This window comes from Thamnophis elegans, chromosome 3 (assembly GCF_009769535.1).
Source record: "Thamnophis elegans isolate rThaEle1 chromosome 3, rThaEle1.pri, whole genome shotgun sequence".
Classification (NCBI taxonomy): Eukaryota; Metazoa; Chordata; class Lepidosauria; order Squamata; family Colubridae; genus Thamnophis; species Thamnophis elegans.
In genome coordinates this window covers 73682114-73706262 of record NC_045543.1, presented here as the reverse complement: position 1 = coordinate 73706262, position 24149 = coordinate 73682114, and the positions used below count along the sequence as shown (strand labels likewise).

The 24149-nt window shown below is 35.1% G+C and overlaps 1 protein-coding gene across 1 annotated transcript in view; it reads right to left on the bottom strand.

Annotated features, from left to right (window-relative positions):
• The window catches only part of PTPRD (protein tyrosine phosphatase receptor type D), a 270043-nt gene that overhangs the window by 53005 nt on the left and 192889 nt on the right, over positions 1 to 24149 (bottom strand). Inside the window, 1 exon segment of the mRNA XM_032214325.1 lies at positions 15548 to 15671. Coding sequence (XP_032070216.1) covers positions 15548 to 15671 — 124 coding nt within the window.

The following is a 24149-nucleotide window of genomic DNA, read 5'->3' as shown; positions in this document are numbered from 1 at the left end:
TATGCCTACACTAAGTTTGACATCAATATTGTGATCCCCAAAGAGCCCAGGTCAGAGACAAAGCAGGTCAAAACTCCAGTGCCGATCAGATACTAGTGAACTTCATTGTTACTGCTTTTACAACCCGACATTCTTCTTGTATAATACTAAACACAAAAGAAGTTGAATGTTTTATCTGTATAAATGTAAGTAAAAGAGTATTCAGTATTCTATTTATTTTATTCAGTGAACAAAGTTGTCAAATAGCTTTAATTAGACTTCACGCTTTATTTGCAGAATGAAATTGCATCATGGAATTGTTTCAAGTCTTGACAAAGGCTAAGTATTGCACAATCTTCATATTTAAGACAAATTAAACCATAAACCTTTGTTTTAGGAATGTTTTCCTAAGAAATGTGCCACTTAAGGGAATTTTTAAAAGAGAGTTAAAACTAATAGGATTAAGCTTCATAGCACTTGTAAATAATTATCTTCAGAAAATAGATGAATTCACAAAAGGGAGCAAAATGTACTATTGATGATGAGTGTGTATGGGTGTGTGTGCGTTCACATTTATTTTCAGCTGCAGAAAATTAAATTAGATGTACATAAAATGTTTTTCATGGTGAGATTAGCCTGTAACAAGGTCCATATTTGTAAGCAGATTAGTATAGTTAATAGTCAGCACACATACACAAAGGGAATAACATTCATTGGGGAAAAAACAATAGTGAGAACAAACTATTTAAGTAATAAACAGTTATGGAATTTCAAAATGGCTTGTACAAGAAGCCAAATAATGTATAAAGCTGAATATAAAGTTGAATATAAAAAATCATGAAGTATGACAAAAAGAAATAAAGGAATTTTGTTCAATTGATGACATCTATACTTAATCCTTTCTTTAAAATGGGCATGGGAGAATATATACGGCATTAACTCATCTTATTCTTCTAATAATTTGTGAGCGGAATAATTATATGTGCAGAGGCTGTAATTCTATACTGATTTTGATAGAAATAAGCATCACTAAACTGTGCTTCTTTGTGACTTGGTAAGTACAAGAATGATAATGAATTTTCAGCTAGGCAGAGAACATTATATTATCCATATCTCATACTGATATTCAGATACTGATAGAGAATTAGCTTTTAGAGCCAATGCTATTTCATGTTGATTCCTGCTGTGTTCTAATGAAATATTTAATGAAAAATAGGTTTTTTTTTAAAAAAAACCTAAATCTACCATTAAAAGGAAAAAAATTAAAGATGCATTCTAGACTAAACACATTGGAAAAAATCCTCTTTAAAATTTATCTATCAAACTAGTTGTTTCTATGGTTACACCAAAACAAATGCAGCTGTGAAATGAATGTAATACAAGATAATACATATATTTTCATCTTTGGAATGTTTACCGTTTCTTTAGAAGTTAGCAATAAAATCTTAATGCTTGGAAAACATATTCATGGTGTTATAACCCAGGCTTTAAAGATAGTATTATATCCAGTTCTTGTAAAAAAATAGTATTTTAAAAATATAAAGGAGCTTTTATAGTTCTAACATAAAACTCTTGCAAAGAGCCACCCAAAAACAATCCAAAGAAAAAAACAGAATACATATAACTATTTTTCAAGATATTGAATTAAAGAATCTAAAACTGATTGATCTCAAAATGACAGTATCAATGAGAATGTCAGGGAAACTCAGGATGGAGCCTAGTAATAATTTTGCTTCCATCAATGGTACAAGAAGGATACAATCTCTTTCTCCAATTATTTCAATACATGTGTCAGAAGTTTGGTAGATCCTTGGGACAAGTGTGGTGTATATATGAGGGTATCACAAAGAAGGTGAAATTGCCTTTCCACCATGTCTCAGGGGAATAATTTCACTGGTAGAACATAAAGTTTAAAAGTTATTTTAAATGCCACACCAAACTGGTCTGAAGGGATATAATATGGTGATGCATCCAATGATGCAAGTTCTGAATTTGAAACAAGAATGTTTGAGATCCAGCACTTATTCAACCAGGTCTCATTGGGTAACCTTAAACAAGACAGATTCTCAAAGCTATAGTCAACTATAGTCCACTACATCTGGAACAAACTAATTTGGGATGCTGTATGATAAGCTGTTCAGCATGTCAATATGATTAAAGGTAAAGGTTCCCCTTGCACATATGTGCTAGTCGTTCCCGACTCTAGGGTAAGTGTAAGTTTGTATGTAAGACAGATGACTGTACGTTTGGATCTTTGTATCCTTAATGGGTCCACATGGGACGACTATCCAGCAGAATATACTTATCGGGGAGCAGGAAGAAAATCCACAGTTGATTACTGGATAATATCATATGACTTCCTGAAGTTCTTACAGAAGATGGAGGTAAACTCGTGACTGGAAAGCGATCATGATGCAATACTCATTACTCTCACATTACAGCAGAAATCTCTAAGGGCAGGCGCAGGTAACCTACCCAGGTTAGAGAGTCAAAATACCCAGGTAAAAATTAAATGGAATGAGAAAAATGATAAGGAAGTTACCAAAAGGAAGTTAGTTCCAGAAACCATAGAGCTATGCACATCTCTACTAAGGAATAAGTTTGGATGATCTTACTTAGAGGGGTTTGAAACTTTAATTTTGAATTTGAATTCGGTTCTCATTAACAAAATACTAGCTCACTCCAACAGGCCGGTCTCAAAGAATAAAAAATGGTTCGATAGAGATTGCGTGCAACTAAAAAGGATATATAATATGGAGTACAGGAAAAGTAAAAATGCCCCTTTTGAGGATCACACTCACTACCTAACGCAGTTGAAAGCACAATATAAGACACTTCTAAAAGAAGAGAAAAATACGGCTCTGAAGGAGTCTTGGGATAGACTAATTACATCAGTCAAGATAAAAAATACATCCCTTTTTTGGTACACCACCAGAGGATTGGGGAAACCTCCCTTACCCCCCAACTAGTCAGGTACCAATTCATGCCTGGGAAGAATATTTTAGGGAGCTATATACAGACCCTGACTATGTAACCAAGGACAGCCAAATTAGTTTGGACCAAACTCCCTACTGGCCCCCTGTTACACCAAAAGAGATAGCCTGGTTGATTGGAGCCCTAAAGGCTAATAAGGCACCTGGTGCTGATAATGTCCTGCCAGAAATAATAAAAAAGAACGCCAATTGGTGGACTCCACTTTTAGTATCTCTGTTTACATTTATAGATAAAACAGGCCATATGCCAAGAAATTGGGGAGCAGCAATTATCATACCAATTTATAAAAAAGTAATAGAAATGACCCAGGCAATTATAGACCCATTAGTCTTCTAAGCATTATTAGTAAACTGTATGCCAAACACCTAAACTATAAATTTCAGAATTGGCTAATTTCAGGGGAGATAATGAAAGACGAACAAGCGGTTTTAGAGAAGGAAGATCTATGGTGGATGATATCTTGATATTCCACTATTTAGTACAAAAATACAGGTATAAAAAAAATCCTCTCTTTTTGTGGCCTTCCTTGATTTTAAGTAGGCTTTTGATTCAATATCCAGCATCACCCTCTGGAAGAAATTAAAATGCACCACTATCGATTAATGCCTCTTCTTCCTCATACAAAAATTGTATGCAAATTCCACCTTGAAAGTGAGGTTCAATCCCCAAGGGAGTTTAACAAGCCCAGTAAGAATATATAAAGGGGTACAGCAGGGTTGAATCCTGTCCCCTCCCTCTTTAACTTCTATATCAATCCCCTGATCGATCTCTTACAGAATCTTGATTTCCATCCTCCTAACCTAGCACAACCCAAAATTCCAATTCTCTTATATGCTGATGATGCCGCTATTATTTCACAAACTCCTGTAGGATTGAAGAGAGCAATTAGGGCAACACTCGAATATTGCAGGCAAAACAAGCTGGTCCTTAACTTTGATAAATCAAAAGTTTTAGTTTTTGCTAAAAGACCTAGCCAATACTCCTGGAAAATAGAAGGACATAGTTTGGAACAGGTTAGAACATTTAGATACCTTGGGGTGGTTTTCCATTCACAAGGGACATGGAAGGCATACCTGGATCATACATTGCAAGCAGCCAATAGGTCCTCAAACACAATTAAACACTTCTTTTACACAGATGGGGGGCAGTTAGTACCTGCTGCCTTAAAACTTTTCGAGGCCAAAACACTGGGGCAAATTCTAAGGGGGCACAAACAGGAATCCTTGCAAAGAAAGACTTGCTAGAAACCATACAAACTAAATTCCTGCGAGCCATCTTAGCTGCACCAAAGGAACTCCAAATGCTCAGTTAAGAATTGAGACAGACATGCCTCAAATTCAGGTAAGAGCCTGGGAGATGATGCTCATTAATTGGCTTAAAATGCACTTCTTTCCAGAGGAACTGTCCCCACTAGTGTTGACTGACAACTTCCCCTCTCCCTGGAAACAGGCAATTGATCACAAGCTGGGCTCTTATGGGCTCTCACCGAATTTTTAATATGTTTATTGCATTTTTATGCCACCCTATCCCGAGAGACTCAGGGCTTTGACCAAGCAAAGCAAGTAGTAATCAATAGAATGAAGGACATGGAGTTCCAAGAAGAGCTAAATAGGTTGCCTCTCCACAGTAGGGACAGAATCAAATAGGGTGTGTGGGAATCAGCAAAATATCTAAATGACCTGATCTTCCCAAAACAAAGAATAGCTTTCTTCAGAGCCAGATTTAATATTCTTCCTTCAGTACTCCTCCAGGGCAGGTATAAAAGAACACCAATAGCAGAACGGGTTTGTATATGGGGTAAAGGAGAAAGTGAAGATATCTCACATGTTCTATTACACTGTGAGCTATACAGAGTTTGTAGGTCTGCATATATTCTCCCCTTATTAGAGAGATTGCCAGGGAAGGCAGGCATTTTTTATGTAGGCTTTCTCCTCCAGGACACAAACCTGGCTACCACGTATGCAGTGGCAAAATTCTTTGTTGCTGCAATGTCCACAAGAAAAAAATTTGTCACAGAAGTAGAGTTGTCATCTTGTACCAATTATTTGGACATATCTCTAACAATTTCTGGACCATTGTATACTTATCGGCTTTTCACCCATGTAAACCAGGGAGTGACCCGAGCAATTTTAGAACATGTATGTTATTATCCACTTTTAATATCAATATTTTTTAATTATATTTTAATGTCAGTACTTTTTAATATATTGTAAAAAGTAATGTGTATTGCTGGTCTTTGACCATAATAAAGATATTATTATTATTATTATTGTTTTTGTTGTTGTTGTACAATTGTATCACAGCGGCCAGTTGTTTCGCCGGATTTGGCATTGGTTACTAGTCGGGCCCCACCCAGGGGCCTAGGACGTCGTAACGTATTTTCGTAATATGCGTGCAGATCCAAGCAGTGCGGCTTTTTGCATTTGACTGATGGTGATTTTGTCAATTTTTAACTGTTTTAAATGTAATTCCAGTGCTTTTGGAATAGCACCCAGTGTTCCAATTACCACTGGAATTACCACTGCTGGTTTGTGCCATAGTCGTTGAATTTCGATTTTTAAGTCCTGGTATCTTGCGATTTTTTCATGTTCCTTCTCGGCGACCCTGCTATCACCTGGTATTGCGATGTCTATGATTGTGACCTTATTTTTCTCAACCAGTGTGATGTCTGGTGTATTATGCGCCAGTATTTTGTCGGTTTGTATACGGAAATCCCACAAGATCTTGACCATCTGATTTTCGGTGACTTTTTCAGGCTGATGTTCCCACCAGTTTGTTGCTGTTTTAATATTATAATTTTTGCACAAATTCCAATGGATCATTTGTGCTACTGAATTGTGCCGCAATTTATAATCAGTCTGCGCGATTTTTTTACAGCAGCTGAGTATGTGATCAACAGTTTCATCAGCTTCTTTGCAAAGTCTGCATTTGGCATCATCAGAGGATTTTTCGATTTTGGCCTTAATGGCATTTGTGCGGATAGCTTGTTCTTGCGCAGCCAGGATTAGTGACTCTGTTTCTTTCTTTAATGTACCTGTTGTTAGCCATAACCAAGTTTGTTCACTGTCCACTTTATCTTTTATTTTTTCCAGAAATTGGCCATGCAGTGCTTTGTTCTGCCAACTCTCCATTCTTGATTTTATCACATCTTTTCTGTATTCTTGTTTCGTCTGTTGGGCCTTCAGTAGATTTTTGTTCTTTACTTCGATTAATAGATGTTCTTGACTTTCTTTTAAATAATCAGCCAGTGCATGTTTTTCTTCTTCAACTGTTTGCTTCACTTGTAATAATCCTCTGCCACCTGATTTTCGGGGCAGGTACAGTCTATCAGTATCACCACGTGGATGTAAACTGTAGTGCATTGTCATTAGTTTCCTGGTTTTTCGGTCCAAAAGGTCCAAATCAGCTTGTGTCCAGTTAACTATACCAGCTGTGTATCTTATAACTGGTATTGCCCAGGTATTTATGGCCTTGATTGTATTTCCACCATTCAATTTAGATTTCAAAATTTTCCTAACTCTGTTGGTGTACTCTCGCCTGACAATAGTTTTTACTTCTCCATGCTTGATGTTATCCAACTGCAGAATGCCTAAGTATTTGTAGGCTTCATTTTCTTTGCATTTAATTAATTGGCCATTGGGCATTTCAATTCCCTCACATGCAGTGATTTTGCCCCTTTTTATGGATACAGTGGCGCATTTTTCCATGCCAAACTGCATTGAAATATCGGTGCTGAATACTCGGACTGTGTTTGTCAATGATTGGATTTCTATTTCTGACTTTCCATAGAGTTTCAAATCATCCATATATAGTAAATGTGAAATTTTTTCAGCTTCTTTGGCTGTTTGGTAGCCTAATTTCATTTTTTTAAAGATTACTGATAGTGGGATCATTGCGATGATGAAGAGAAGAGGTGAAAGTGAATCACCCTGGAAAATTCCTCGCTTGATATTAACTATTCCGTAGATCTCATTCCCTACTGCCAACTCAGTTCTCCATTGTTTCATCGCCTTTTCAGTAAAGGATGTAATATTTTTGCTAATACCAGTTGTTTCTAAGCATTTTATGATCCAACTATGTGGCAGTGAGTCAAATGCCTTTTTGTAATCAATCCAGACCATATTCAAGTTCGTTTTTCTGTTCTTACAATTTTCTAATATCATTTTATCAATTAGAAGCTGATCTTTGGTGCCCCTGCTCCTTCTTTTGTTGCCTTTTTGCTCTACTGGCAAGATGTTGTTTGTTTCCAAATAATCCATCATGTTATCTGCAATAATGCCTGTGAGTAATTTGAAGGTTGTTGGCAAGCATGTTATTGGTCTGTAGTTTTCAGGTGTTGTTCCTTTAGCTGCATCTTTCTGAATCAAGTATGTTTTTCCAGTTGTCAACCATTCATCAATTTGGCCCTTTTGTAAAATTTCATTCAGTTGCCTGGCCAATATTGCATGTAAACTGGTCAGATATTTGAGCCAGAAACCATGTAATTGGTCCTTTCCAGGTGATGTCCAATTCTTTACCTTTTTAACTCGATTTTTGACCATCTCAGTTGTTATTTCTAATACTTGCATTTGCTTGTTGCCAATGCTTTTCTCAAAGTCATGTATCCACTTTGCTTCCTTGTTGTAGTCCTTTGCATTTTCCCATAATTCTTTCCAGAATTCAACTGTGGCCTGTTTTTCTGGTTTTTCACTTTTGGTGTCACCATTTACATTAAGACTTTGATAAAAACGCCGTTGGTCTGATCGAAATTGCTGATTTTGTTTATATTGGATGATTCGTGCCTCATATCTTTCAATTTTTCTAGCTGTTGCTGTTATCTGCTGTTTTACAATCTCTACAGCTTCATTGATGTTTCTTGTATCCAATCTATATCGTCTGATTAGCCGATCTATGATTTTGTTGTTTTTAAGCCGTTGCTCATGCATGTTCTTTAAGTTACTAGCATCTGCCCTTAATTTTTTGATTTTTTGTTCTAAACGGATTTTCCACTTTGGCTTTGATGCTTTTTCTGTTGTGTGACTAGGTACTTTAATTTTAATGCCTAGTTCATTAGTGACTATTACAGCTGTGCTGTACATTAACTGGTTTGTTTCCAAGATGGATCCCGGTTCAATTGTTGAAAACACTGCATTGACCATTTTCATGATAGGGGCCAAAATTTTCTTAGGCACAGTTTTTAGTGATGGTAAACGTTGCCTTTCCTCATTAAGCAGAAAATGCTCCATGATCTTATCCTTCAATTATTATTATTGTACAATTGTATCACAGCGGCCAGTTGTTTCGCCGGATTTGGCATTGGTTACTAGTCGGGCCCCACCCAGGGGCCTAGGACGTCGTAACGTATTTTCGTAATATGCGTGCAGATCCAAGCAGTGCGGCTTTTTGCATTTGACTGATGGTGATTTTGTCAATTTTTAACTGTTTTAAATGTAATTCCAGTGCTTTTGGAATAGCACCCAGTGTGCCAATTACCACTGGAATTACCACTGCTGGTTTGTGCCATAGTCGTTGAATTTCGATTTTTAAGTCCTGGTATCTTGCGATTTTTTCATGTTCCTTCTCGGCGACCCTGCTATCACCTGGTATTGCGATGTCTATGATTGTGACCTTATTTTTCTCAACCAGTGTGATGTCTGGTGTATTATGCGCCAGTATTTTGTCGGTTTGTATACGGAAATCCCACAAGATCTTGACCATCTGATTTTCGGTGACTTTTTCAGGCTGATGTTCCCACCAGTTTGTTGCTGTTTTAATATTATAATTTTTGCACAAATTCCAATGGATCATTTGTGCTACTGAATTGTGCCGCAATTTATAATCAGTCTGCGTGATTTTTTTACAGCAGCTGAGTATGTGATCAACAGTTTCATCAGCTTCTTTGCAAAGTCTGCATTTGGCATCATCAGAGGATTTTTTGATTTTGGCCTTAATGGCATTTGTGCGGATAGCTTGTTCTTGCGCAGCCAGGATTAGTGACTCTGTTTCTTTCTTTAATGTACCTGTTTTTAACCATAACCAAGTTTGTTCACTGTCCACTTTATCTTTTATTTTTTCCAGAAATTGACCATGCAGTGCTTTGTTCTGCCAACTCTCCATTCTTGATTTTATCACATCTTTTCTGTATTCTTGTTTTGTCTGTTGGGCCTTCAGTAGATTTTTGTTCTTTACTTCGATTAATAGATGTTCTTGAGTGTCTTTTAAATAATCAGCCAGTGCATGTTTTTCTTCTTCAACTGTTTGCTTCACTTGTAATAATCCACTGCCACCTGATTTTCGGGGCAGATATAGTCTATCAGTATCACCACGTGGATGTAAACTGTAGTGTATTGTCATTAGTTTCCTGGTTTTTCGGTCCAAAAGGTCCAAATCAGCTTGTGTCCAGTTAACTATGCCAGCTGTGTATCTTATAACTGGTATTGCCCAGGTATTTATGGCCTTGATTGTATTTCCACCATTCAATTTAGATTTTAAAATTTTCCTAACTCTGTTGGTGTACTCTCACCTGACAATAGTTTTTACTTCTCCATGCTTGATGTTATCCAACTGCAGAATGCCTAAGTATTTGTAGGCTTCTTAATTATTATTATTATTATCATTATTATTATTATTATTATTATTATTATTATTATTATTATTATTATTATTATTATTATACAATTGTATCACAGCGGCCAGTTGTTTCGCTGGATTTGGCATTGGTTACTAGTCGGGCCCCACCCAGGGGCCTAGGACGTCGTAACGTATTTTCTTAATATGCGTGCAGATCCAAGCAGTGCGGCTTTTTGCATTTGACTGATGGTGATTTTGTCAATTTTTAACTGTTTTAAATGTAATTCCAGTGCTTTTGGAATAGCACCCAGTGTGCCAATTACCACTGGAATTACCACTGCTGGTTTGTGCCATAGTCGTTGAATTTCGATTTTTAAGTCCTGGTATCTTGCGATTTTTTCATGTTCCTTCTCGGCGACCCTGCTATCACCTGGTATTGCGATGTCTATGATTGTGACCTTATTTTTCTCAACCAGTGTGATGTCTGGTGTATTATGCGCCAGTATTTTGTCGGTTTGTATACGGAAATCCCACAAGATCTTGACCATCTGATTTTCGGTGACTTTTTCAGGCTGATGTTCCCACCAGTTTGTTGCTGTTTTAATATTATAATTTTTGCACAAATTCCAATGGATCATTTGTGCTACTGAATTGTGCCGCAATTTATAATCAGTCTGCGTGATTTTTTTACAGCAGCTGAGTATGTGATCAACAGTTTCATCAGCTTCTTTGCAAAGTCTGCATTTGGCATCATCAGAGGATTTTTCAATTTTGGCCTTAATGGCATTTGTGCGGATAGCTTGTTCTTGCGCAGCCAGGATTAGTGACTCTGTTTCTTTCTTTAATGTACCTGTTTTTAACCATAACCAAGTTTGTTCACTGTCCACTTTATCTTTTTTTATTTTTATTATTATTATTATTATTATTATTATTATTATTATTATTATTATTATTTGCACCAACACAATTGTATCACAGCGGCCAGTGGTTTCGCTGGATTTGGCATTGATTACTAGTCGGGCCCCACCCAGGAGCCTAGGACGTCGTAATGTATTTTCGTAATATGCGTGCAGATGCAAGCAGTGTGGCTTTTTGCATTTGACTGATGGTGATTTTGTCAATTTTTAACTGTTTTAAATGTAATTCCAGTGCTTTTGGAATAGCACCCAGGGTGCGGATTAGCACTGGAATTACCACTGCTGGTTTGTGCCATAATCGTTGAATTTCGATTTTTAAGTCCTGGTATTTCGCGATTTTTTCATATTCCTTCTCGGCGACCCTGCTATCCCCTGGTATTGCGATGTCTATGATTGTAACCCTATTTTTCTCAATCAGTGTGATGTCTGGTGTATTATGTGTTGTTGTTGTTGTTGTTGTTGTTGTTATTATTATTATTATTATTATTAGGCAGTGCTCATCTCTGTTTCAAAGCCAAAGAGCCAGCGCTGTCCGAAGATGTCTCTGTGGTCATGTGCCCAGCATGACTAAATGCCGAAGGTGTGTTTTTCTACTTGCATTTTTACATGCTTTCAAACTGCTAGGTTGGAGAAGCTGGGACAAGTAACGTGAAATCACTCCATTACACGGCGCTATGGATTTGAACCACCGAACTGCCAAACTTTCTGATTGACAAGCTTAGCGTCTTAGCCACTGAGCCACCACATCGCCTGTCAATATGATTAGGTTAGGCATAATAATAAATGAAATCTGGTTTCCAATTTAATACAACTGATAGTGGGATTAACTGATTAAGAGTCACCAATTATTGTCAAACCACATAGATTTCCAGGATAAGGTCCATGCAAAAAGGAAGTCAAGTGTAGCAATTTTAAAAAATGAAATGAAAAACTAGCTAACCAATACTTAGTTAATTAGAACCCTGCATATTTTGAAAATAACTGAAGTATGAAGGAATTTAAGATTAGTGCTTTTTTAACCCTCAAAGTGGACCATAATTGTAATGACCAATACTTAGTAACAAAATGAGAAGATGATAAATTATTTTGGGATTCATGCATATATACTGTATATATTCAAATATAAATCAAATTTTCTAGCCTGGCATCCTCCAAGTAGGTGGATTTAATGAAGAAAGGCTTATATAAACAGAAGGATTATGGATGAGTTTGGAAAATCAATGATGTGACAGGGCATGTTTTCAGATTGAAGGGATTATATGTAAATTTGTATGATGCGAATAGAGGGGAAACTGGATAAACCAAAGACTGATATTATTAAACCACAAAAATGAAAAGCAGTTTAGAAAGAATAATAAACTGAGTTATGTTCCTGAACATCCTAAACCAGGATACAATCTTCTATTGCAATATTTTTACAGCTACTGCAGGTATCTTATCAAGGGTAGGACATTCAAAAGTTGATAAGGGAAAACACCAGTTTATCCAAATGATATTTGGACTTGAGAGTTCAATATGGAATAAAACTGACACTGATAAATAAGCCTTATAGCTGAAAGTTAAATAAGCCTTATAGCTGAAAAAACTATAATTACAGATAACCCTTCATTTATAATTGTCTGCTTAGAAACTTTGAAGTTCGAAGTTAGGACGGTGCTGAAAAAAGTGATTAATTACCAGTCCTCATACTTATAACAGTGTCTGCAGGGACACTGAACTATACTTATAGTTCAGTGTCCCTGCAGTCATGTGATTGTGATTTGGGTGCTTAGTGACCTGCACCTATTGATGATAGGTGCAGTATTCTGGGATCATGTGAATCACATGATGTGATCAAACATTTTCATTCAAGAAAACCATTTGCTTGGCTCTGTATAGCATTCTTGAAAATTGCTTACACCAAAAAATGCAATTACTGTTCTGTCCTATGTCTGGTTGTTTTATCTAACATGATAAAATGCTCGTTTTATTACAGTATGATTTAACATGAACCTTTATCAGGAAGTGCTATTCAGTTGATTTGAGTGAAATCTGTTCTTATGGCCAAACCATCATTCTTTATCTGGGACAAGAGTTTAACATGCACTGGTGTTTGAAGAAACATTTCCTGTATAAGAATGTAGTGTTGATATCCCACATTTTTATAGTTACCATTCATCACCATAATCAGAAACAGAAACTAAATACTACCTTAAAGTTTGCTTATTTGATTTTTAAAAAATGCTTACAATCAAACTTAATTCATCTTTCAGGAGATTTACTGGGAAATAAACAACTGCTAAAAAAAGCGTCCAATTTTTGTTTAAAAAATATCCAATTTCAATGTCTATTAAATAGTTTGGCATATTTTTTCTTCATTTACTAGTAACTGAAAAACCTATAGTAATGAATAATATAATGATGAATAATGAATCATATAATAATGGAAAAACTAACATTAGGTATGTAAATAATTTCATGTGGAATTCAGATATAGATATACTGTATGTATAATGAGTAAACATTAGAATAGTATTGAATTCCCACTTATAGTAATAGCATTCCTACTGTGTTTGCCCAAAAATAAGACAGGGTCTTATTTTGTTTTGACGCCAAAATAAGCGCTTAGCCTCATTTTCGGGGAGGTCTTAATATTTTTGAGGTGCAGGAGACGGCGAGTGTAGTCACCTCATGCCTATTGTTGTGTTGAAATATTTCCAGGAGGGTTTATTTTGGGGAGGGGAGGACTTATTTTAGCACATGTGCTCAAAAGCCCGATTGGGCTTATTATGCAGATAGGTCTTATTTGGGGGAAAACAGGGTACCTGGATAGCTACTATTTCTAAATTTACCCTAAAGTATTTTTACATTTCTAGTTTTTACTCTTTCTATTCTTTTTACAATTCTTTTTACAATGAACTTAAAAAAAACATCAAACTTAATTTCTACTTAAGAACTTGATACTACTAACTATACTTTGTTAAAGGATCCAACAAGATGCAACTGTGCAAATGAGTTGTATTTAGTCTTTTCACAGCTTTTTAAAAATCTCATTTATTAAAACCACTAACAGCATTTGGAAAAAAAGTATACCTATTTCATTCAATAGCAAGAAAATTCTGGTAATGTTATATATAAAAATCTAATATTAAACTTCACCAGTTTCCTTAGAAGCCTTTAAAAAGTCTGGGTGAATGAATTTGAATTTGAGGTCAGTGACCCTCACTCTCTTTTTATGGCACTGAATTTCTGTTACTGCAGCAAATGCTCATAAACAAACGAGGACAGACCTATTTTAAACAGACCACTACATTTTGCTAAATTAAACTGGTTAACTTGTAATCTTTCTGGATTATATCGGTGTAGGTGTAACCATATTTGTACATATTAATGATTTGGGGGGGGGGGCAGTCTATGTTTTGGGTAAAAATGCTGGAAAAATATTAGTCCTATGCTAAGCACATTGTGTACAAGTGTATTCCCCAGTTCTTCATCCGCAGCTCGCTTGTTACCTCTCTCGTATACTATATATACAGTGTCATACAGTACAGTGTAAACTATATCTGTCTGTCTGTCTGTCTGTCTGTCTGTCTGTCTGCCTGCCTGCCTGCCTACCTACCTACCTACCTACTTACCTATCTATCATCTATCCATCCATCCACAACACTTTTCTCTATACCACTTCTCTTTAAAAGTATGGCTCTCATTGAAAACATCATTTTTGAGGAATGCTACAATAAAGGATAAATATAATCATAATTAATCATTTATTTATCTATTTATTTATGTCTTTTCTAAATCTATTGAAGTGTCTCAAAAGTGTTATACAAAAAGGATTAAAATACATTATAATAACAAGGATTATTAACTAAGATGATTGTTATTAGGTACATTTCCTCAATAGATTGACATCCTCCCAAAAAGATTTATTTTGGACAGAAATTTTCAATTTAAAGTGCTTGCATTTCTCTTTAAAAAAAGTGCTTTGATTATAAAGAAATCTTATTTTGCAGTAAAAAGCCACTAATCAACTGGAGTTAGTATTGAGTCCTGTGACACACCACAAGATAGAGGTTGAGGGCAGGACTTCTCATTCTCTATTAACATTGATTGGGACCAGTTTTGGATAAAGGAGCTGAATCAGTGCAGAACTGTTCCACCCATCTCCAGCCCCCATACCTTGCCAAAAAATGGCCGATGGTATCGAAGGCTGCTGAGAGATCAAGGAGAACAAGAATGGTTGTACTATTCCTATCCCACACTCACCAGAGATCATTAACAAGTGCAATCAATGCTATTTCTGTCCCATAACTATGCCTGAATCTTGACTGAAGAGTCCAGGTGTTTCATCCAAGACCTTCTGAAGCTGCCATATCACCACCTTTTCCACAACCTTCCCTAAAAATAGAAGACTGGAAACTGGATGGAAGTTGTCCAAGCAATGAAGCAATGGTATGTTAAGCAGGAGGCAAACCAGGGTCTCCTTAAAAGGTTCCAAAAATGTCTTCACCTAAAATGATATATTCAATACTACTTGAATCCACCAGCTGGTCACCATCATGGAGGCTTTTACCTCCCAGGAACGACAAGGATCTAACTGGCAGGAGATAGTACAGATAGCATCAAGGACCCTCTTCTTATTATCAGGATAAGAATCTGAGATCAAACTGTTCTCAGATCATTGGGCAAGAGCCCTCCCAGGTATCTCACAAAGACCTGCCTCATGTATAGGTTCAAACTGAGAATGAATCCAAGCAACAAATTCCTCCACCAGCTGTAAAGATGATTACACAAATCCCCTGATCCCAGTAGGAATTGTGATCCCAGGTTTCTGGACAAGTACTGTTCATGCATAGAACAAATTCTGTTTCATAACAGCAGCTGGCTGAATCCAAACAGATCCCTTCAATGCATATTGCCTTGATAGGAGTTGAAGTGCTGTCTCAAATTTGGATTACTGTGATGGTTCAAACTGAAATGACATGTGAGATAGAACAGTACAGCTTTGTGTTGCCCTAATTTATATCCCAGATTTCAGTTTCCCTTTTTATTCTATGACTGGGGTTTTTGTACATTATTTTATCACTTATTTTTGTTTCTATTGTAATTTTCTAAAAAAACCGTCTTACCTTCTATTGCTGATAGAAGAACTCGAGAATGATCATAAGCAATTACATTTGCATATCTGTTCTTTGGTTTATTCACTTCCAGATTAGAGTGTTCCCATGTAAATTGCTGACCTGGGTCGATTGACTGGAAACAAAGAATGGGGAAAAAGGAAATGTTAACATATTTTTTAAATACTGTTTTATAACAGATTTAAAACAACATATGAATCTAATTCCATAATAATTTGTCATACTGATACTTACTGACATTCACATTTGGTCACTAGTCTTGCACAGATTTTTGACTTATTTCAGAAGAAACAAGACAAACAGCATAAGAGATGCTTGATTTATTTTAAAAATTTGGAGGTGTAAAAGAGAAGTGAGAAAAATAAGATATGCAGAGAATAAATGTTTAGACCACCAGAAATGCTGATATAGAAGAGATGCTGTTTTGGAAGGTTTTGTCAATGCTGTAATAATGCCATTCAAAATAGTAGATTCCAGTTTAAGAAAAGTAATGCTTAGACAGCTAGCATAAGAAATCTCTAGAATACATTTGCTCAGGCAAGTAAATCTGGATGCTAGTTTTCCACTGGGTTAATATATGAACATTAAAAAGAACCTTGATATGTAAAGAAAAATGCACTGTGCTAATGTAATCTAATCTAATCTAATCCAACCCAACCCAACCCAACATACTGCTGCATTGGTTCAGTTTTTCTCCACTTAATATATACTCCAGCACCCCTCCCCCACCTTTTGGGTACCAGGGACTGGTTCCGGGTGGTGGTAGTGGTAATGGTTTCCAGGTCCTGGATCTCATGCATGCACAGATGGGGTTTCACTTACTTGTGAAGCCCATTTCCTGGCAGTTCATGGACCGATGCCAGTCCATGGCCCAGTTATGGGGACTTCTGCATAGTATAATTATCTCTGAGTACAATAAAATTCATAACATTCCATTTGTTCTTTATTTTAATGCTTGGGAACATTCTATCACAGTGCAAGAACTTCATCTTAATGAAGAGTGGTTCTCATCTCTCTTCCCTTCCCTGTAAAAAAAATGCCCATTCAAAATAGAAAAACTACTATTTTGGGGAAAGGGTTTCAGTGATTTATCTTTACTCTTCCCACTTAATAGATTTTCAATCTAATGGAACAAAAGAGGTAATAGTAATTTGCATGCTGTTTTTAGTAAACAGAGAATATTTATGAAAATCCTAAATACACTTACTGGAAGATAATTGTCAATTAATTCAAGTAAACAAGAATTACAATGTTAATCATCCAAAAGGAAAATCAAAGATATTTGCTTATTATAGACAATAAAAGCTAAAACAGTAAGTTGCTGATTATCTTTGATTAGATTACATCAATATATTCAGACAACAATCATTTTTGTGAACACACGTACAAAAATATGCCTTCTAAGGAACACAAGTGTTTATATAGGCTTCATAATTAATCCTTTCCATGCCCAGGAAAAATCTGTTATTACATGACGATATCTGAGGGATTGGTACAGACAATAACAGAAGAATTGCAGTACAGACTAAATTAGTGCTATGGACATGTTCTTAACATGACCACATACATGGGACCAGTATTACAAACAAATGTCTTAAATTATTACTGTTTTAATTTAGAGATAAGAAAGAGCTAAAATACTTGTACTTCCTATTCTCTTAAATTTTACTACCTAACAATAAAAACTTATTTTTCCTATATAACAAAATGTTTTAATGTTGACATTGGAGAATACTGAAGCCCATTTTCTTGGCCTGGCCTTTCATCCAACTCTCTCTCATTTTGACTAACACAGTTATTGTAAATAAAAAGCAACTTTTCTAGTCTGAGATCTGTTATAAACTTTTTCTTTGCCTTTAGTCTTATAATGAATTTGCATCCCTACTATAATGGAGAAAAACTGCATTTAAAATCTAATAGCATTATATCACTGATTAAGGCTAAAATCCAGCATTTTCCTAATTTCAATAAAATATATTCATACAGTATCTTTGACAGAAATCTTAATATTGATGTATGTTTCCATTTATATTATTTAAAGCTCTTCAGGGAACATAAATAATAAGTTTTATAGGAGCTAAGAAAAATCCAAAAGCATACAACAATATAGAACTAATGACTTACAAAACACATTGCATTAGCATTCTAAAGCTTAGTTACAACTAGATGTACCTCATAATAATAGAATCAAGTATTTACTTAAACTTGATTTAACTTTAAGGATGAAAAATAATAGCACTATGACTTCTGCTATCTTTCTAGTTTCTGCTTCTTTCTAGTTTTTTTAAGAATACAGAATATTCTTTATTGCCCAAATATTGTGTGAATGGACACACACAAAAATTGTGTCTGGTGCATAAGCTGTCAGCGTACATACAAACAACAAAGTGATAACTCATGCTGTAGATCAGCATGACATCTAATTTTTAAATGGTTTCATCTGTCCACAACATGCGACAGTGATTTCAATTAGTACATATTATATAACAGAATCTTATTAATTTTTATCATGTAAAATAAAATGCCAGCTTAAAGTGTATGAAAGGGAAAATGAATTATTAACTACATATCTACAGATATGCACACATAGTTGCTTTAATCAAAACAAAAAACAAAACCAAAAATATTTCAGGAGCAGTATTTTGATCAAATCAAATTGGAAAAAGTTAAGTTTCTTAACTTTCTTTTGGAGAAGCTAGTATGCTAAAATAATATGCTACAAGCAGAAGTAAAACAATTCTAATAAGAAATTAGAAGGAGAGTAGGTAGTTGACTTACAGCAGTTCATTTAGTGACTGTTCAAAGTTACAAGGACACTGTAAAAATGACTTATGACCATTTTTCATAGTTATGACCTTTGCAGCATCCCCATGATCATGTGATCAAAATTCAGAGGCTTTGCAACTGGTTCATATTTATGACCGTTGCTGTGTCGACCTCCTTTTGTGACCTTCTGACAAGCAAATTCAATGGGCAGGACAGGTTCGCTTAACAACAGGGTTGCTAACTTATCAATTACAAGAGATTCACTTAACAACTGAGGTAAGAAAGTTTGTAAAATGGATCAAAACTCAGTTAACGAATGTATCACTTAATAACAGAAATTTTGGGCTCAATTGTGGTCATAAGTTGATGACTAACTGTGTTACAGATATCAACATATTAAAAGATTCTACAATAGTTCTAAAACAATTAATTTGTAAATATCTTTTTTTTAAAAATGCAATTGCCAGAAATCAGCATCGTTTAGTCAGGAATAAATCTTGTCAGACTAATTGTCTCATTCTTGTTTGTGTACCTCTGAGGAAATTGTAAAAAATTATGTAAGCCTATTATAATTTCAGTAAGTATGTACTGGGGTATGAATGAAGTGGATTCACAAATTGTACTGTAAAAAACCCTGATGAACAGTGAGGTCTCAAGTGAGGTGCCCTAAGGCCCTGTCCTCTTCAATATTTTTATTAATTACTTGGATGAAGAGGTAGTGAGAATGATCATCAAATCTGCAGCTGATCCAAAACTGAATAAAACAGATGATATCTTAAAAGTCAGAAATAAAATTTGAAATGATGTTGATAAACAAGAGAAGTGAACTGAAAATAATGAAATCAAATTAAAGAGATAAAAAGCAAACTTTTCCACTTAGGGAAAAAATAATAAAATGCAAAGGGAGATGACTAACTTACTTATACTTCTTATGAAAAAGGAAGATCTTGATTGCCACTGACAATGCCAGAGGTGTACTGTGGTTGAAAAATATAACTTCAAGATCTGGAATACATCATTGTAGATGCCGGAAACAAAATAATGGATGCAAGATACAAGAAGGCAGATTGTGATTGAAAGTCGGGAAAACTTCCGAATAATAAGAGTACTTTGACAATGGAATCAATTACACAGAGAAGTGATAGGCTCTTCTCTGCTGGATACACTTAATGGAGGCTAGACAGCCATCTGTTGGGAGTTATTTAATTTGGATTCCTGTACTGAGCAAGAAGTTATTCTCAATGGTCTCTTCCCATTTTAGGTTTCTAAGTTTTCTGCCATAATGAAGAATAGTAAGTTGTAGCAAGCACTTTGTTTCTCCCTTTCTCTTCCTTAAAATAAACATAGCCGAGAAAATGGTTTTTAAAAGTTTAATTTAGAGAAATACATAACAATGGAAGGAAAAGTGAAACACAGTTTTTATAACTAGTTCCTATACAAATCACTGACTTTCTGCATTTACAGTTGGCCTCAAGCTCAAGTTATAAACAAAACAACATGTTTTGCAAAGCTCAAAAGCTTAACAATGTTATCTGGAATGCACATGCGGTATATATTTTTGCATTTTGCAAAGTGCCTAATAAAGAAAGGGTAGCACACACCTAGGCATAGACAATAACACACACAGGAGTGGCAGAATTAAATTAGAACTCAAAAATTCTAAAACTTCATTGAAAACAGCAAAGGAAACTTATCTTCCAGGCAAACAATATTTATTTATGTACAAGTGAATCTCAAATGAATCTCACTGAATACATGCTTTAAAGGCTCTCTCACTTACAACTCACCTCCTCCTGCTATTTGGCTACAGCCAATGTCAGCTGGCACGGAATTTGTCCCTGCTGCTTTATTGGCAAATCTACTTTCCAAATCTCCAAAATGTGAAGAAATTAAAATAACAAGCTAATTTGGAACAAAATGCCCTTTGAAAGACATAAATGCTCTATTTAAGAACACTCAAAATGATGCATTTTGCATATCTGTAGAATTTAAATGGAGTAGCTTACTCAGGAATTCTTTGTCTGAATAAAATAAATACTTAAGGGAAGAATAGCAAAGTCTGATGGAAATAAATTTGTTTTCTTTCTGCACCCAATGTCAATAGAAGAATGAATGCTGATTTGAAGCAAAGCCAATTGTCATTCACCTTTCTCATTAAAAAAATCTCACAGGAATTCTAGAAGTAGTTGAGATGTACAAAGTATTGCAACCTCAAAATATTCAGATCTGACTTGGAGGGTGGGGGACTGTTCTAGGCATCAGAACTTAAACAAAGATATCTAGAGGGACCCAAGATATGTGTCTTTCACAGCTCTTGCCTTATGAAACATGAACTGCAGACAGTGAACATGCCTAATACTCCTTCCTCTGTCTATTTTCTCCACAAGAACAACCCTATGAAAAGTGCTCGGCTGACAGAGAGAGTGATTGGCTCAAAGTCTGCCCAAAGTCTTTCAGGCCTAAGCTGTAACTAGAACTCCCAGTCTCCCGATTTGTAGCCATGTGCCTTAACCGCAAGACCCAACTGGCTGCTTTTTCAATGTTGTCTTGTCATTTTAAACAGTTATTACACAATAGAAGGCTATGGGAAGCCAATTTTGGTTGCAAGAAATTACATGAATGTAGTCTTAAGGAGTCAAGACTGACTCAAGGGAGCCTTTCCCTTTATAAAAATGCAATGACAAGTATTAATTATCTCCATCTTCAAAAACAAGAACTGATTAGTGCTGTGTTGAACAGAAAGCACCACAAAGGACCACGTGGCAAATAGGAAGTTTTTAATTAACACAGAGAATATTTTTGCCTAATGGGAATTAATTCTGAATAAGTATTCTAGAAAGATTTTGGCTAGGGTACTGCAGGGTAAATGCAACAAATTTGGTTTCCAGATTATTACAAAAAATTTCAGCATTGTTAAAACACTGTAGTAGCATGGAGAGAAATTACCCATAATTATGATATTCAAATAATTCTATCCCATAATTTTCACACACACACACACACACACAGAGAGAGAGAGAGAGAGAGAGAGAGGGAGGGGTTAATTATGTTCATGTGAATCACAGTGTTGCATTCAGTGAAAAGATATTTGATGTCTCTGTCATTTTGTATATGTTTGAATGGTTGAAGTGATCACAGAAACAGCAATTATATATCTAAGGTCGAAAGGCCAAGGGTACACAAACAAGCAATTGGTCATTTATTGATTTTTAATTATTTAGACATTTCTTTCACATCACAGGCCAAAAACAAAACCAATCCACTGGTTAACCAGGCAACCTTAATTGACCAGGACAGCAATCTGAGGAAGCTAATGTACAAAAGAAAGCAATATTATTACAGTGACCCTTAAGCTATTGGTGCCAAAATGTTGGCCTAAATTCTTTATGAAGATTGATTTATCCTAGATATGATGTCCAACTCTGCCTCATTAAAGCTCTGCTATAAACAGGTCTACTAAGAGTTAAGAGGTGACTTTCTATCATGAAATGATAATTAAAAATAAAACTGTATCCAACAGGCTTATTCTTTATATCTCTGTTTGTCTGTTTGTCTATCATGCAAAAACAATTTAAATTAAAAATAATATGAGGAAATATCTTATTCTTTTCTTTATATCTTTTTTTTAAAATATTATTTTATTTTTTCATATTTTTTCCTCCCTGCCAGCACCTTTTTTTGAAATTAAATGGTTCGATGAAACTTTAAACACATGAAATTATATAGTCTAATCTATTGTTTTGATGAAGACCCAATTCAAAATGTGAGAATATATACATTTCATCAAACCAACCTTTGATGTCAAATACACTAGAGCCTTTTAAGGTACACCAAGCAGTCTTTTAAGTAATAATGCTAGCAAAAGAAATTCAGAATTCTTCACATATAAGTTTCAAAGTTTTGGAATATACCATAATTTAACAGCATATTAACATCTTGAAATCCTAGTTCCCTTACAAAAACCTGGTCTATCACACTAAAAATGCTTAAACAGGGTAGACCCATGACAAATGAACAAATTATATGTTAAAGTAGTTTTAAATCTGTTACACTACCTTATGTTGAAGAACTGATAGTGAATGAATCAATATATCCCTTTTTGAAAATTATTCTTGTGATCATGACATATTTCTCATATTTTAGGTTTATGAATATTGACATTAAAATAGGAACCTCTAATTTTATCAGGTATACTCAAAAATCCATAATTGCATCAAGTCCAAAATAACAACATAGCATATGTTTTATTTAAATACACTGCATTTAGCAGATTTAGATTTATATGTCTAGCTTCTTCTACAATTGCTGATTTCCAGCCAGCCTGCAAAAAATAATTCATATAAAGACCCTGTCACATGGTCTTTCATTGGAGTTTGTCTTATCCATGTGTCATGTGAAGGCTTCAGAACTCTGTCTACAAGGCATCTTGATTCCACAACTCAAAAACGGCTGGTTTCCTCAAACTATCAAATGCTGAACAGCCAATGTAATAGGTAATCTGTTATTTTAAACTGGCTCTGTCCAATATTAGAGAGTTCTAATAGGAGAGTTCTTTTAATGAGCTATTGCTTGTCTGTTATACTATTAGACAATATAGTCATATACTGCGCCATAAATGTCTCTATGCATCAGAAGTAGTTGAAATCCTTGGATAACTTTTTATACTGCTGCCATACATTTTCGGATGATTTGAAAGTTGCCATTTTTCTTTTTCTGACAAGAATCCTAGTTTTACAAAATAATAAAATTTGTCTCTGGGACTGTTGAATCATTAACAAGAAGCTTAGTTTTTGCTATAAATGGGTTACTTGCTTTCTTGTTAGTTTTTAACTATGTAAAAATGTATGAAAGCTTGTCTTGGAGCATAAAAGTCAACTTTTATGCAAAATCATGAAGATATTGTGCATTCATTGATAATATTGCTTTTGCTTTTCCTTCCATGCTGGTAGGATCCTCATGTTTCAACAAAGATCCGTCTAGGGAGAGAAAACTAATCTACATTGCCTCAATCCAAATAATCATCCTGGAACAAAGAACAAAATTATATTGGCTGAAACATTTTACAATGTGAAACATTGATAACCGATGAATAACTCACGGATAATAATTTTAATGAGTACTGTAATGATTTAAATGAGGGGCACTTAAATAAGATTCCTAATAGATTCATTCTGAAAGCCTATGTACAATAAAACTATCATTAACATAGCAATTGGAATTCTTCAGAAAATTTAGTTGTAATACTCTGGACTATTGTAATTTCTTTGAAAAAGTATTTGCAACACTATTATGACTTTTCATCTTCTCATCTCCCATTTCTAAGCTTTTGGGAAATTTTGGTAAAAAAACTGAATGGGAAGGAGGGCACATTTTTTGCATATTCTAATTACCTGGTTATTTATTGGCTTTACAACTGAATTACTAAGCACTGCAACTATTTTGCCTCTTCTACACTGAGAATGATTTTCAGTTTAATAACAATGAAGTGCCAAAGGATTAGAAACTGCCTTAAGGAAAAAATAATAATGAACAAATAAAGTCCAGTACAGCAGCAAGGCAGAGATATACAACACATCTACTAGCCAACTAAGAAGTGAAAAAAAAACCTTAATGAGGGTAAAAGAAATCAACATCATGTTTACCCCAAACTATCTATTTCATCATTAATAGTTTCATCTCCCTGCACTTTTTCAGTAGTTTTCAAATAAAGGTTTTTGAGGAGTGTTTTATACCATAGAGGTCTGGGGATCAAGTAGAAAAAATTAACCAGGTCAATCAGTCTGCCTGAGATGCTAGAGCAGGGATGTCAAACTCAAGGCCTGGGGGA